The sequence below is a fragment of the Podarcis bocagei genome (assembly GCF_964188305.1).
Source record: "Podarcis bocagei genome assembly, chromosome: 13".
Classification (NCBI taxonomy): domain Eukaryota; kingdom Metazoa; phylum Chordata; class Lepidosauria; order Squamata; family Lacertidae; genus Podarcis; species Podarcis bocagei.
The window spans coordinates 48204815-48219938 of NC_138138.1; the positions used below are offsets into that span (position 1 = coordinate 48204815).

Below are 15124 nucleotides of genomic sequence, written 5' to 3' on the forward strand. Positions count from 1 at the left end.
CTTTGTTGTGGGGGAGGAAGGGAAAGGAGATTGTTAGCCGCTTTGAGACTCCTTAAAGGGAGTGAAAGGCGGGATATCAAATCCAAACTCTTCCTCTTCTTCTTCTTCTCATCTTCAGATAGTCTTTGAAGGCTTCATTGACCTTCTCATTCCTTAGACTATAAAAAGGTTCAGAAATGGTGTAACTACTCCAGTAAGGACTGCAACTCCCTTCTGGACCTCCCAAGATCATCCCTGGCTGGGCAAGGAGTACATGAATATTGCACTGCCATAAAAGATGGATGTGGCTCTCCTGTGAGAAGCGCAGGTTGGAAACGTCTTTTGCTGACCTTTTATGGGGTACATGTGCAAGATGGTGACAATGATGTAGACATCAGAGAGACCCATGACAGACAAGGATATGACTAACACCAGTCCAGACAGAATGTCCTCCAGAGCCAGAAGGAGCTGCACCTGATTTCAAGGAACTTTTATCATTGGAGCATAGTTGCAGAAAAAATGGTCTATGACATTATCACCACAGAAAGACAACCAAGTCAGCAAAAGCGTGGGAGCAAAGTTGTTAAGGAAAGCGTCAACATTCTTCACATTACATTGTTGTTAAATGTGTGTTGTTGAAGGCTTTCAAAACAACTAATAACATATAAATGGGGGGGGGGTCCTTTTCAAAAATTTCAGTTCTCGAAATTTTGGAATGCTGTTCTCCAGCCAAGTAGTGGGTGCAGAAGTGCATATACTAGGATAAAAAGTTCTTAAAAATGCACACATTGGTGACAATAACATGTCAAAGTTCATTATATTATGATAAATTGCTTTAAAAAAACATGTAGATTAGGAAGAAATGTGCACATTAGGGGAATTTTTTTCATGAAGACTTAAAAAAATATGTAAATGCAAGCTGATTTGCCAAAATTTTGTACCAGTTAACTATATAATCAGATTGCTTGGCAGTGATACTACCCTAGATATCCCTCTCTCAAATAAAGGAATAATTGATGTGTTTGCCCATAATGAAAATAAGAAAACTCTGAATACCTTTATAAAGCAAAGCAGTATCATATGCTATAATATGCCTTACCTTGGTATGATGCAGCTTTCAGCACCAGATCTATAATATAGAGTTCCTGTGTCACTTAAATCTTATCATGGCTGGGTGTCTTCCATCATCCTCTCCATGGAATACTAGTGAGACAAGCTTTATTTAAAGGTACCTTGGGAGGAGGATGTTCATTCTTAAGTGGAACAAAGCTGTGTTAATTTGCACAGATTAGCCTTCTACAACCCGTGCTCTCCACATGTTTGGACCACAGCTCCCAGCAGCCACTGGCAGACTCAGAGGGTCCCAAATTCAATCTCCAGGTTAGGAGCTGATGATTATTCCACTCTTTCCCACGCCTATCTGAAGTTGGTAGCCATTGAACCCAGGACTTTCTGTGTGCAAATCAGATGCTCTGCCACTCAGCCCTCCCTGCCCCCCACAGTGGAATATGTTGCACCCATAACTAAGGATGGGAGGCAGTTGGCCAAGTGCAGGAAGTCCCCAACTGTTATTTATATTATACATATATATTAATTATATATGTATTATGTATGTGTGTGTGTGTGTATATATATATATATATATATAACATACACACTGGACCTGTCAGCATGTTGAGCAAAGGAAGAAAACGACTAGAAAGAATGGTATAGGTGTGGCTAGGGACTTGTAACCACCCTGGCAGAATATATGAACAGCGGCACAGGCTTCCTGCCTCAGATGGTTGTTCTGCCGGCAAAACTGCATAGCATTTTGTTATATTTGCTGCCCCCCTGTGGCACTTACACTAAAGAGTTCTTCCTTGAAAAAGATACAGTGATTGGTATGTGTGAAAGGAATAAAAACACAATTTCCTCAAAAAAGGTTAAGTTTTATTTATATCTATAAATACATACACAGTGGACCTGTCAGCATGCTGTGCAAAGCAAGAAACAACTAGAAAGAGTGGTTATATATGTTGCCCAAGGACCCTTTTAGAAGATGGCAAAAAATGTATCTTTGGATCTCTGTACATCAGTGGTGGTTAACTTTGGTAGGACCACAGGTTAGCTACCCTTGCTCTGTCTATAGACATAACCCCTCTCCTTTGCCTGTTTAAGTTTCGGTCTGCAGTGATTAAAATGGGTCCATTTTCCACACACCTTCCTCCCAAAGAAATGCTTTGCAGACATTTATACACTCCCCTACAGTGGAGTTTACAGCTTTATGGTGAGTGTTTCAGTCTCCTGAAATAGCTGTTTGCCAGTTCTTCATGCTTGCAGTGGCCTGACTGCCATCAATGGATGCTAACTTTTCCTTGTAGCCCATCTCTCCTCTCCTCTCATTCCTTGAATGCTTTCCAAAAGTACTCTATAAGTATCTAAATGTGCACTCCCCCAGATATGGCTAGCTGGTATCACTGAGAGCAAAAGTAGGGAACCGAGGGTGCTGACAAGTGGTGTTTAATTTTAATTTTACTTTTCTCCAGAATACTGAAAAGGTTGTCATAAAAGTGATTTTGTCAAAGTGGAAAGTGTTTGTTCATTTCTAAAGAGAGCTGCTTTTTTCATAAATGAATACAAATGACAACAGATTTGCAAAGGAGTGCTGATTTAAAAGGTATTTTATTTTACATTGATGTTTACGTTAGGGGACTTAGTTTGTTAAAAAAACCACCCATCCCAGTATTCATAGACTATCTAAAAGTACTGCAGGAAACTTTGCTATATAATAAACTTTAAACTTTATTATATATTTTCTTAAGCTCCAAGTCTACTCATTAATTTCTTAATAATAATAGTAGTAGTATCTATGCTGAAATACCTCTATGAATCAAGGTGTGCTTCTTATTCATTTTCTGGGTGGTAATTAATTCTCTAGGGAATGGATTCAAGGAACAAATTTATTAAACTGTGACAGAATAATTTCTGACCTCCAGCAACCTTAGTTGATTCTAGCAGATCAGAGTCCCTTACAGCCACCCATATTTGACTGGTTGGCATAACTGAGGGCAATTGTGAGGAACTGAGAGTGTGGGCAAGTGGAGGGAATTTAAACAACAACAACAAAAAATTATTTTTTGTGCACAGAAAAAGTTGCCATAAGAGTGATTTTGACAGAGCTGGAAGTGGTTGTGAAATGCCATGAGTAATTTCACCTCAACTCTAAACATGACATTCTACCTGTCAGAAGGAGGACCTTTTTCAAAAGCATGTTGATTTTAAATATACAGTATGTCTTTTTACACTGATGTTAAATTACACTTTTACACAGGACTTTTAAAAAACTAGTTTTCATAGGCTTTTTCATAGAGCATTGTTAGAAACTTGGCAGATAATTAATTTCAAAACTTTTTTAAACAGCTGATTAGTTCCTAAGCTCCAGTCTACTTATTAACTTCTTAAAAATTAAACCATCTAAGTTGAGATGCCTCCAAGGATCAAAACTTGCCTCTCACTTTAGGTTAATTAATTCTCTAAGGAATGATTGATAGGAACAAACTTCTTAAACTTTTTTTAAAATAATAATGATGATGATGTTGACCTCTAGTAACCTTGGTTGATACCAGGAAATCAGAAAACAACTGAATGAATACCAGATCTCCTTCTCATAGACCACCATATAGACAGTGGTGAAGTGGTCAGTTCTAAAGCGCAGGAACCTATCAGGACAGCCCCCCCCCCAACACGGGAGTCCACAAAAGTGGGCAGGTGTGGACTATATACATCAAAGTGGGCAGGTGTGGACTATATACATCAGTGGTAGCCAAAACAGTGCCCTCCACATGACGTTGGACTGTTGATACTGCTGTCCCTGACCACTAGCTATACATGCTGAGGCTGATGGGATTTGTAGTCGAACAACTTCTGAGGGGCATCTTATTGGTAATCCAATGATCTGCATACAGACACATAGACATGAGGCAAAGGACACAGAATATATTATCCAATGCATCTGAAGGTGTGTCTCCACCCCCATTGTTCTACCCGGACACTGATGTCCAGCACCGAGGGCCTTCTGGTGGTTCCCTCACTGCGAGAAGCCAAGTTACAGGGAAGCAGGCAGAGGGCCTTCTCGGTAGTGGCGCCCTCCCTGTGGAACACCCTCCCACCAGATGTCAAAGAGAACAACAACTACCAGACTTTTAGAAGACATCTGAAGGCAGCCCTGTTTAGGAAAGCTTTTAATGTTTGATGTATCACAGTATTTTAATATTTTTTTGGAAGCCGCTCAGAATGGCTGGGGAAGCCCAGCCAGATGGGTGGGGTATAAATAATAAATTGTTGTTGTTGTTGTTGTTGTTGTTGTTGTCAGAAAGACTGCAATCCAATGCACGGTTCCCTGGAAAGGAGCCAGGAGTGGTTCATTCAGTGGGGCAGATTGCAACAGTGAGATCATTGCCACATACCAGGAGGGAGGGCAGGTGATGATGGTGGGGCTGTGTGGCCCCACCATCAGGGTCAATACAGCTCTCCTGCCATTGCACACATGCAGCCTTGACCTGACTGCCACCTTGCTCTTCCTCTTCTGGTAGATGACAGAAAGGCTATGTTCAGCTCCACCTTACCAGGTCAGATGTTTGAGGAGTTAGCTCCATAGGAATAAGCAGTGTTTACTTCTGACAGCTGTGGTTCAATGGTTCTGAAATGAAGGGAAAGAGAGGTAAGCAACTAGGCCTTGGCCCAGCCATGCCACAGAGGCCCGTACTGTGTGCTTCCATTGGTTCCGGGCTCTGCTATGACTCCTAGAAACATGCCAGTTGACCCAATAAAGCAGGAAGCTGTTTATTGGACAATAAACTAGTGTGTTTTCCTCTTCCTTCAGACTTATTAGTATGTAATTGGCTTTTCATTTTTCTTTGACATTTTTTGGACTAGGATCTGGGAGATGAGGGCTCAAATCCTTGCTCAGTCTCGAGGTTCACTGGATGAAATTGAGCCATTCAAAATGTATCAGCTTTACCTACCTCAGAGAATGGTTGTATGGATAAAATAGAGAAGGCAGAACTATATATGGCATTTTGGTTGGAGGACAAGTGGGATAGCCATTAAAGCAAAAACAAAATAAAACAAATGGCTTTCGGAATTGTGCCAACTTGGAAATTGGACACACCACTGCTGCCATCCCAAAAGTGTTCTACTTTCCAAGTGGCAGGAAAACAATCTCGTATGCTGGATGTATAAGTCAATTGTTTTTCTATTTCTTCCTGGGAACCACAGATTTCTTCCTGCCGACTGTGATGTCCTTTGATCTTTGATGTGGCCATCTGCAATCCCCTAAGGTACACCACCAACATGAACGAGATGTTCTGCACACTTTTGGTGCTGTTCTCTTGGATTGGGTCGCTTGCTGTGATTTTGGCCCCAACTATGCTATTCCTTCAATTTCCTTTTTGTGACTCAAACATCATTGACCATTTCTTCTGCGACAGCAAACCATTACTCCATCTTCTCTGTGGTGACACACCTTTTCTGGAGCTCTCCGCCTTTATTCTTTCAGTGTTTACACTACTGGGGACTTTACCTATCACTGTTGTGTCCTATGTGAATATAATCTCAACTGTTCTCCACATCCCAGCTGCTGCAGGGAGGCAGAAGGCCTTTTCCACCTGTGCTTCCCACATCACTGTTGTCACTGTCACCTATGGAAACTGCATGTCTATGTACATCATACCAGATCAACAAAGTAGTGTCATCCCTTAACTATGTGTTGTGTCCTCTTATGACGCCCTTTGTGCACAGCCTGAGGAACAGGCAAGTTAAAGATGCTTTGAAAGGTGCTTTTTGACTGCAGACATTTATTTAATAAAGGACAAATAAACTGGTGTAGTTGAAAAGAAAGAGAGGAGGGATAACTGTGAACCAACTCAAATAGGCCCGTGATACTTCTTGGGGCATGTCAAAAGCTGGAACAAAAAGTTTTGAAAAAGGAAAAAGGGGAAAAAGAAAACCCTCCTTGGTTCACAAAACCTCTCTTTATACCTTTTAGGCCAAATAATCCAAATCCTTGTTCAATTCAGGAAGTCCAGAGCAAGAGCATCTGAACCAACTCATGATGGGTGGCTTTCACAACACCTGTTTCCTTACCAAATTTGCAAATGAGAAGAGCTATGTTCAAAACCATCAGCTTTGGGGTTGGTGGCAGGGAACAAGCACATCATTTGGCATTGGCAGGTGCGGGAAATGTTACTTTCCTCAATCTCAAATTATGCAATAGCATGAAAAACCATCTCAACTACAGGATGCTGGCAAAGCCTAATTCAAAGTAGAATTTCTGCTATAGAAGATAATATATAATACATCTTCCAGAACAGTATGCAGTATATGTATATGTTTGTCTGTTTAATGAAATTAAATTAAATAATACATTTATTTAACAGAATTAAAGAACAATAATAGTAATGATCAGTGTTTTTTTGTTCCTAAAAATGTTTAGGGGTACTCTTGTTTTGACTCAAGTAAATCACCATTTTATACTTCAAATTGGGAAAAATAAATGCAGCAAATGGACAAAAGTACAGTGGTACCTCAGGTTAAGTACTTAATTTGTTCTGGAGATCTGTTCTTAACCTGAAACTGTTCTTAACCTGAAGCACCACTTTAGCTAATGGGGCCTCCTGCTGCCACTGTGCCGCCGCTGAACAATTTCTGTTCTCATCCTGAAGCAAAGTCCTTAACCCGAGATTATATTTCTGGGTTAGCGGAGTCTGTAACCTGAAGCATATGTAACCCGAGTTATCACTGTACAAAGATTCACAAAATGATTAGGGTTATGCATAACCTTGTGTCCCCCCAGAAAAAAGAACTGGTAATGATGATGTTTCAAGATGGTGTGTAACACTAATTTTTCTAGGCAGAGCTTCTGCAAAGATGGATACTTCTGAAGAATAATATAATGCCCATTTCCTTTCACAGTCTCTTTTCAGATGATCTCTTTTCACAGTTCCTTTTCAGATGGTCCCTGGTCCCTTAGCAATGGTTTTGAGTTGCCCAAACAAATTTCTCAAGGCCTCCTGAACCTGTTTGTTTCTCAAGCTGTAGATGAAAGGGTTGAGCAAAGGGGACACAACAGTATTGAGGACGGCCACCATTTTGCCAAATTCCACTTTGCTGCTCTGTGTTGGTTTGATATAAAGGAAGATGCAGCTCCCGTAGGTGATGGACACCACAATGAAGTGAGAGGCACAGGTGGAAAAGGCTTTCTGTCTCCCTGTGGCAGTGGGGAAATGTAAGATGGTTTGGATTATATTGGCGTATGACATTACTGTAATTGTCAAGCTTCCCAGCACAGAAAGCACAGCAGTGATGAACCCAAAGAATTCCAAAAGCGATGTGTCCCCACAAACGAGTTTGATCAACGGTGTATTGTCACAGAAGAAGTGGTCAAGGACGTTGGACTTGCATATTGGAAACTGTAGGAAAAGCACCGATGGACCAATGATCAGGAGAAAACTGCCAACCCAACAAAACACAACCAGCGTAATGCATAAGTAACGGTTCATGATGGCTGGATATCGCAAGGGATTGCAGATGGCTACATATCGATCGTAGGACATGACAGCTAAGAGGAAGAACTCGGTAGTTCCCAGTTGGAAATATAAGAAGGACTGTATCATGCAACCAATGTAAGTGATGTTTTTATTGCCGGTTGAAAGATGAACCAAGGTTTGGGGAATTATTGCTGTGGTGAAGCCAATTTCCAAGAAAGAGAAATTCTGGAGGAAGAAATACATAGGAGTGTGTAGCCGGTGATCTATTTGAGCAACCGTGATAATGACAGCATTGCCTAGGATGGCCAGAAGGTAGGAAAAGAGAAGGGTGGTGAATAACAGGAGCTGCAGTTTCCGGATATCGGTGAAGCCCAGAAGAATAAACTCACTGACTGTTGTTTGGTTGTACTTCATGCCTTCTTTAGAACTGGAGATGGGGTGGGAGAAGAAAGTGATGGACAGAAATAAATAACATTGAAATAAATAAATAATGTTGTGAGCCGCCCTGTGATCTTTGGATGAACGATGTGATATACATAAGCAAACACATAAATGAATAAATGTTCATAATCATTTTAGTCACTACAGAGCTGTCGACAATTGCATGTGCAACCCCCAAGTTAAAATATGCCAAGTGAAATTATTTAATGGTGTTGATGTTGAGGATTGAGTTCAATCAAGATAACCGTTATCTCTACTGCTGGGCTATGGCCCCTACAAAACATGAGGAAAACACACAAAGCAGGAAAATGGATGCCGACCTTTACTATATTTAGACAGACAGACGGACAGACAAACAGACACACACACACACACACACACACATATAGGGCTAGAAGAGTAAAGCATAAGAAAGGCAGGCAGAGGTGGATGGAAGAGGAGAAACGGAGGAATCTAAGCCTGTGTGTGGTTTTTATCTTGGTGGATAGGTATAAAATTCTAAGCTACTGAAAATCTTTTCTCCGCATCCTCGCAGTAACTCTAAAGTGTGTCACCTTTGGAAAAGAACCAGCATGGTGCAGTGTTTAGTGTGTTGGACTAGGGCCTGGGAAACTTGAGTTCAAATCCTGACACAGTCATGAACCTTGACCTAATCAACTTCTCAGGTTTGTTCTGATAAAGAATGGGAACGAGAGAACCATGTGGACTATTTTAAGCTCTTTGCTGGAACTATGAAGTCAGACTGTCAAGGTTCCAAACGGTATTCCCGCTATCATGGAAAACTGCAGAAACATTACAATGTGCATTGTATATCCAGATAATCGTGGGTAGAAAGATAGGGGGTCCATTTTAAATTAAGGTGGCTGGTGGACCTAAGGTCTTCCAGAGGTTGTTGGACCACCAGCCCCAGCCAGCATGGCCAATGGTCAAGGAGTGTGGGAGTTATGTCTACTGCTGGGCTATGGCCCCTACAAAACATGAGGAAAACACACAAAGCAGGAAAATGGATGCCGACCTTTACTATATTTAGACAGACAGACGGACAGACGGACAGACACACACACACACACACACACACACACACACACACACGGCTAGAAGAGTAAAGCATAAGGATTGGTTACATTATGCTCAAATCAAAGAGGTTTTTAAATTGGACAAAAAGATAGGATTCCAGGTGGAAAAATCGAAGTTAGAGACAGAATTGTTAGAACCAAAGACTAAGGTACTTTCAAGAATGTATAACTTGCTGCTTAAATGGAATACTCAGGATGAGACAGTCAAATCAGCCATGATAAAATTGGCTCAGGATATTGGGTATAACATTATGTTTGAGGACTGGGAAAGGTTATGGACCACCGGAATGAAATTCACGGCATGTAATGCCTTGAAGGAAAATATTATGAAAATGATATATAGGTGGTACATAACCCCAGTCAAGCTTGCAAAGATATATCACCTGTCTGATAATAAATGTTGGAAATGTAAGGTGGCTGAAGGGACATTCTTTCACCTCTGGTGGACTTGTCCAAAAGTGAAGGCCTTCTGGGAAATGATTTATAATGAGTTAAAAAAGGTATTTAAATATACCTTTGTTAAGAAACCAGAAGCCTTCCTCTTGGGCATTGTCGGCCAGAAGGTGTTAAAGAAGGACAGAACTTTTTTCATGTATGCGACTACAGCAGCAAGAATACTTATTGCAAAATATTGGAAGACACAAGATTTGCCCACACTGGAAGAGTGGCAGACGCAATTGATGGACTATATGGAACTGGCTGAAATGACTGGCAGAATCTGAGACTTGGGAGAAGAAACAATGGAAGAGGACTGGAAAATTTTTTAGGACTATCTACAAAAACAGTACAAGTTGTATGAATGTTAAGAAATTGCACGATCCAGAAAAATATGGCTCCAGTAATTCGACTGTGAGATACAGAAAACTAAGTCATAAGTAAGAAAAGGTCGAAACTTAAAGAAATATTATGTTTAATCTAAGGTACAAATAATTGACAAAAATTACTTTAAGTTTAGAAATATAACATTTGAAAAGTACAAAATAAGGCATGAAACAAGGTAATAATTTGCTGGTATTTTTTATTACAAAGAACGCAGGGTAAGGGAGATGTGAGGAAGTCCAGTTAGTTATATAAAAAAAATGTTATGAACAGTTGTGTTTTTCTATTTTTCTTTTCTATATTGTTTGTTGGTGTATTTGTATTTGTTCTCTGTTTGTTATCTTTTTGGTGAAGGGATTTTGTGTGTTTAATATGTGACTTTTTATTTTGTGTTTGAAAACTTAATAAAATATATATTTTTTTTTAAAAAAAAGAAGAGTAAAGCATAAGAAAGACAGAGGTGGGTGGAAGAGGAGAAAGGGAGGAATCTAAGCCTGTGTGTGGTTTTTATCTCGGTGGATAGGTATAAAATTCTAAGCTACTGAAAATCTTTTCTCCGCATCCTCGCAGTAACTGTAAAGTGTGTCACCTTTGGAAAAGAACCAGCATGGTGCAGTGTTTAGTGTGTTGGACTAGGGCCTGGGAAACTTGAGTTCAAATCCTGACACAGTCATGAACCTTGGCCTAATCAACTTCTCAGGTTTGTTGTGATAAAGAATGGGAACGAGAGAACCGTGTGCACTATTTTAAGCTCTTTGCTGGAACTATGAAGTCAGACTGTCAAGGTTCCAAACGGCATTCCCGCTATCATGGAAAACTGCAGAAACATTACAATGTGCATTGTATATCCAGATAATCGTGGGTAGAAAGATAGGGGGTCCATTTTAAATTAAGGTGGCTGGTGGACCTAAGGTTGTTGGACCACCAGAGGTTGTTGGACCACCAGCCCCAGCCAGCATGGCCAATGGTCAAGGAGTGTGGGAGTTGAAGTCCAAAAGGATCTGCAGAGCCACAGCCTCCCCATTCCTGACAAATGATCTGAGCCACCTCTCCTTCCTAAAGCTTACCTTGTAAATTATTTCATGCCTTCAATATTGTGGCTGTGCCAACTGCATTGTAAAGGACCGTGGACAACATTTGTGAATGATTAGCCCCCTAATATCTCCTTTCTTTTTTATATTTGAAAGCTGTATAGAAATATTGACTAACAGAGATCTAGTTTTGTCAGATTTGTGGCTCATTATAGGTTTCCACAACATTATAGGTTCCCAGAAGATCTATGTATTCTGAGTAACAGATGACTAATTTAATCCTCTCTTGTTTTGATTCTATGGACTCCGTACTTGAAATGGGGGAGTGAAATGAAGAGGGCATGTTGCGTCTAGGGCAGGGCATGGTGAGCTTAAACCCAGGAGGGCAAGGTTCATATCCCCAGAGAACTCAGAAACTTTCCTTGGACCAGGTACTCTCTCTCAACTTAACATCCTTCACTGTTGTGAAGATAAAATGGGGGCAGGAACCATTCATGGAATGGTGAGAATTAAATAGCAATGCTATAAAATTCATAACTGAGGTCTAAGTGATATACTTTTAATAAAAAAAAATCAGGGTCAACATTGTTAATATTTTGAAAATATTAAAATGCTTGCAATATAATGTGATGATGATGATTCAGCTCACAACTATGGAGGGAGTGGAAGGTTTTTAACCATTTCCCACCCAGCTATTTGCCCAAATCTGTCTCCAGCCCCTTTCTTTGACTCAAATGGAAGCTTTCTTCTAAATGCCAATAGAGGCTGGCGGGTAGGGGAGAGGATTTTCATAGAATCATAGAATCATGGATGGGACCCTGAGTCATTTTGACCAAAGCCAGAAGGGGAAAGCTTAGCACCCTTTTTTCATTTTTCTTTGACATTTTTTGGACTAAGATCTGGGAGATGAGGGCTCAAATCATTGCTCAGTCTCGAGGCTCACTGGATGAAATTGAGCCATTCAAAATGTATCAGCTTTACCTACCTCAGAAAATGGTTGTATGGATGAAACACAGAAGGCAGAACTATATATGGCATTTTGGTTGGAGGACATGTGGGATAGCCATTAAAGCAAAAACAAAATAAAACAAATGGCTTTCGGAATTGTGCCATCTTGGAAATTGGACACACCACTGCTGCCATCCCCAAAGGCGTTGTTCAACCTTGCATCTGGCAGGAAAACAATCTCATATGCTGGATGTATAAGTCAATGGTTTTTCTATTTCTTCCTGGGAACCACAGACTTCTTCCTGCCGACTGTGATGTCCTTTGACCGATATGCGGCCATCTGCAATCCCCTAAGGTACACCACCAACATGAACGAGATGTTCTGCACACTTTTGGTGCTGTTCTCTTGGATTGGGTCGCTTGCTGTGATTTTGGCTCAAACTCTGCTATATGTTCAATTTCCTGTTTGTGGCTCCAACATCATTGACCATTTCTTCTGCGACAGCAAAGCATTACTCCATCTTCTCTGTGGTGACACACATTTCCTAGAGCTCTCCAGCTTTATTCTTTCGGTGTTTACGCTACTGGCGACTATAGCTATCACCGTTGTGTCCTATGTGAATATAATCTCAAATGTTCTCCACATCCCAGCTGCTGCAGGAAGGCAGAAGGCCTTTTCCACCTGTGCTTCCCACATCACTGTTGTCACTGTCACCTATGGTAGCTGCATCTCTATGCACATCATACCAGATCAGGGTGATAGGCATAATTTCAACAAAGTAGTGTCATCTCTTAACTATGTGTTGTGTCCTCTTATGACGCCCTTTGTGTACAGCCTGAGGAACAGGCAAGTTAAAGGCAAGTTAAAGGTTTTAAAGGTGCTTTTTGACTGCAGACATTTATTTAATAAAGGACAAATAAACTGGTGTAGTTGAAAAGAAAGAGAGGAGGGATAACTGTGAACCAACTCAAATAGGCCCGTGATACTACTTGTGGCATGTCAAAAGCTGGAACAAAAAGTTTTGAAAAAGGGGGAAAAGAAAACCTTCCTTGGTTCACAAAACCTCTCTTTATACCTTTCAGGCCAAATAATCCAAATCCTTGTTCAATTCAGGAAGTCCAGAGCAAGAGCATCTGAACCAACTCATGATGGGTGGCTTTCACAACACCTGTTTCCTTACCAAATTTGCAAATGAGAAGAGCTATGTTCAAAACCATCAGCTTTGGGGTTGGTGGCAGGGAACAAGCACATCATTTGGCATTGGCAGGTGCGGGAAATGTTACTTTCATCAGTCTCAAATTATGGAATTGCATGAAAAACCATCTCAACTACAGGATGCTGGCAAAGCCTAATTCAAAGTAGAATTTCTGCTATAGAAGATAATATATTATACATCTTCCAGAACAGTATGCAGTATGTGTATATGTTTGTCTGTTTAATGAAATGAAATTAAATAATACATTTATTTAACAGAATTAAAGAACAATAATAGTAATGATCAGTGTTTTTTTGTTCCTAAAAATGTTTAGGGGTACTCTTGTTTTGACTCAAGAAAAATCACCATTTTATAGTTCTAACTGGGAAAAATAAATGAAGCAAATGGACAAAAGTACAGTGGTACCTCAGGTTAAGTACTTAATTTGTTCTGGAGATCTGTTCTTAACCTGAAACTGTTCTTAACCTGAAGCACCACTTTAGCTAATGGGGCCTCCTGCGGCCACTGTGCCGCAGCTGAACAATTTCTGTTCTCATCCTGAAGCAAAGTCCTTAACCCGAGGTTATATTTCTGGGTTAGCGGAGTCTGTAACCTGAAGCATATGTAACCCGAGGTATCACTGTACAAAGATTCACAAAATGATTAGGGTTATGCATAACCTTGTGTCCCCCCAGAAAAAAAGAACTGGTAATGATGATGTTTCAAGATAAAGTGTAAGACTAATTTTTCTAGGCAGAGCTTCTGCAAAGATGGATACTTCTGAAGAATATTATAATGCCCATTTCCTTTCACAGTCTCTTTTCAGATGATCTCTTTTCACAGTTCCTTTTCAGATGGTCCCTGGTCCCTTAGCAATGGTTTTGAGTTGCCCAAACAAATTTTTCAAGGCCTCCTGAACCTGTTTGTTTCTCAAGCTGTAGATGAAAGGGTTGAGCAAAGGGGACACAACAGTATTGAGGACGGCCACCATTTTTCCAAACTCCACTTTGCTGCTCTGTGTTGGTTTGATATAAAGGAAGATGCAGCTCCCGTAGGTGATGGACACCACAATGAAGTGAGAGGCACAAGTGGAAAAGGCCTTCTGTCTCCCTGTGGCAGTGGGGAAATGTAAGATGGTTTGGATTATCTTGACATATGACATTACTGTAATTGTCAAGCTTCCCAGCACAGAAAGCACAGCAGTGATGAACCCAAAGAATTCCAAAAGCGATGTGTCCCCACAAATGAGTTTGATCAATGGTGTATTGTCACAGAAGAAGTGGTCAAGGACGTTGGACTTGCATATTGGAAACTGTAGGAAAAGCACCCATGGACCAATGATCAGGAGAAAACTGCCAACCCAACAAAACACAACCAGCGTGATGCATAAGTAATGGTTCATGATGGCTGGATATCGCAAGGGATTGCAGATGGCTACATATCGATCGTAGGACATGACAGCTAAGAGGAAGAACTCGGTAGTTCCCAGTTGGAAATATAAGAAGGACTGTATCATGCAACCAATGTAAGTGATGTTTTTATTGTCGGTTGAAAGATGAACCAAGGTTTGGGGAATTATTGCTGTGGTGAAGCCAATTTCCAAGAAAGAGAAATTCTGGAGGAAGAAATACATAGGAGTGTGTAGCCGGTGATCTATTTGAGCAACCATGATAATCACAGCATTGCCTAGGATGGCCAGAAGGTAGGAAAAGAGAAGGGTGGTGAATAAAAGGAACTGCAGTTTCCGGATATCGGTGAAGCCCAGAAGAATAAACTCACTGACTGTTGTTTGGTTGTACTTCATGCCTTCTTTAGAACTGGAGATGGGGTGGGAGAAGAAAGTGATGGACAGAAATAAATAACATTGAAATAAATAAATAACGTTGTGAGCCGCCCTGTGATCTTTGGATGAATGGCGTGATAAATATAAGCAATCACATAAATGAATAAATGTTCATAATCATTTTAGTCACTACAGAGCTGTCGACAATTGCATGTGCAACCCCCAAGTTAAAATATGCCAATTGAAATTATTTAATGGTGTTGATGTTGAGGATTGAGTTCAATCAAGATAACCATTATGTCTACTGCTGGGCTATGGCCCC

The 15124-nt window shown here is 40.6% G+C and overlaps 2 protein-coding genes across 2 annotated transcripts; both read right to left on the reverse strand.

The window, feature by feature from the left end:
* Positions 1 to 6968: 6968 nt before the first annotated feature.
* LOC308570781 (olfactory receptor 6E1-like) lies at positions 6969 to 7922 on the reverse strand (the record flags this gene model as incomplete). The annotated part of the gene is made up of 1 exon (XM_081165699.1): positions 6969 to 7922. One exon carries the CDS (start codon positions 7920 to 7922, stop codon positions 6969 to 6971), a length of 954 nt encoding a protein of 317 aa, XP_081021825.1.
* A 5947-nt stretch (positions 7923 to 13869) lies between these two features.
* LOC308570782 (olfactory receptor 6E1-like) lies at positions 13870 to 14823 on the reverse strand (the record flags this gene model as incomplete). The annotated part of the gene is made up of 1 exon (XM_081165700.1): positions 13870 to 14823. One exon carries the CDS (start codon positions 14821 to 14823, stop codon positions 13870 to 13872), a length of 954 nt encoding a protein of 317 aa, XP_081021826.1.
* Positions 14824 to 15124: the final 301 nt, after the last annotated feature.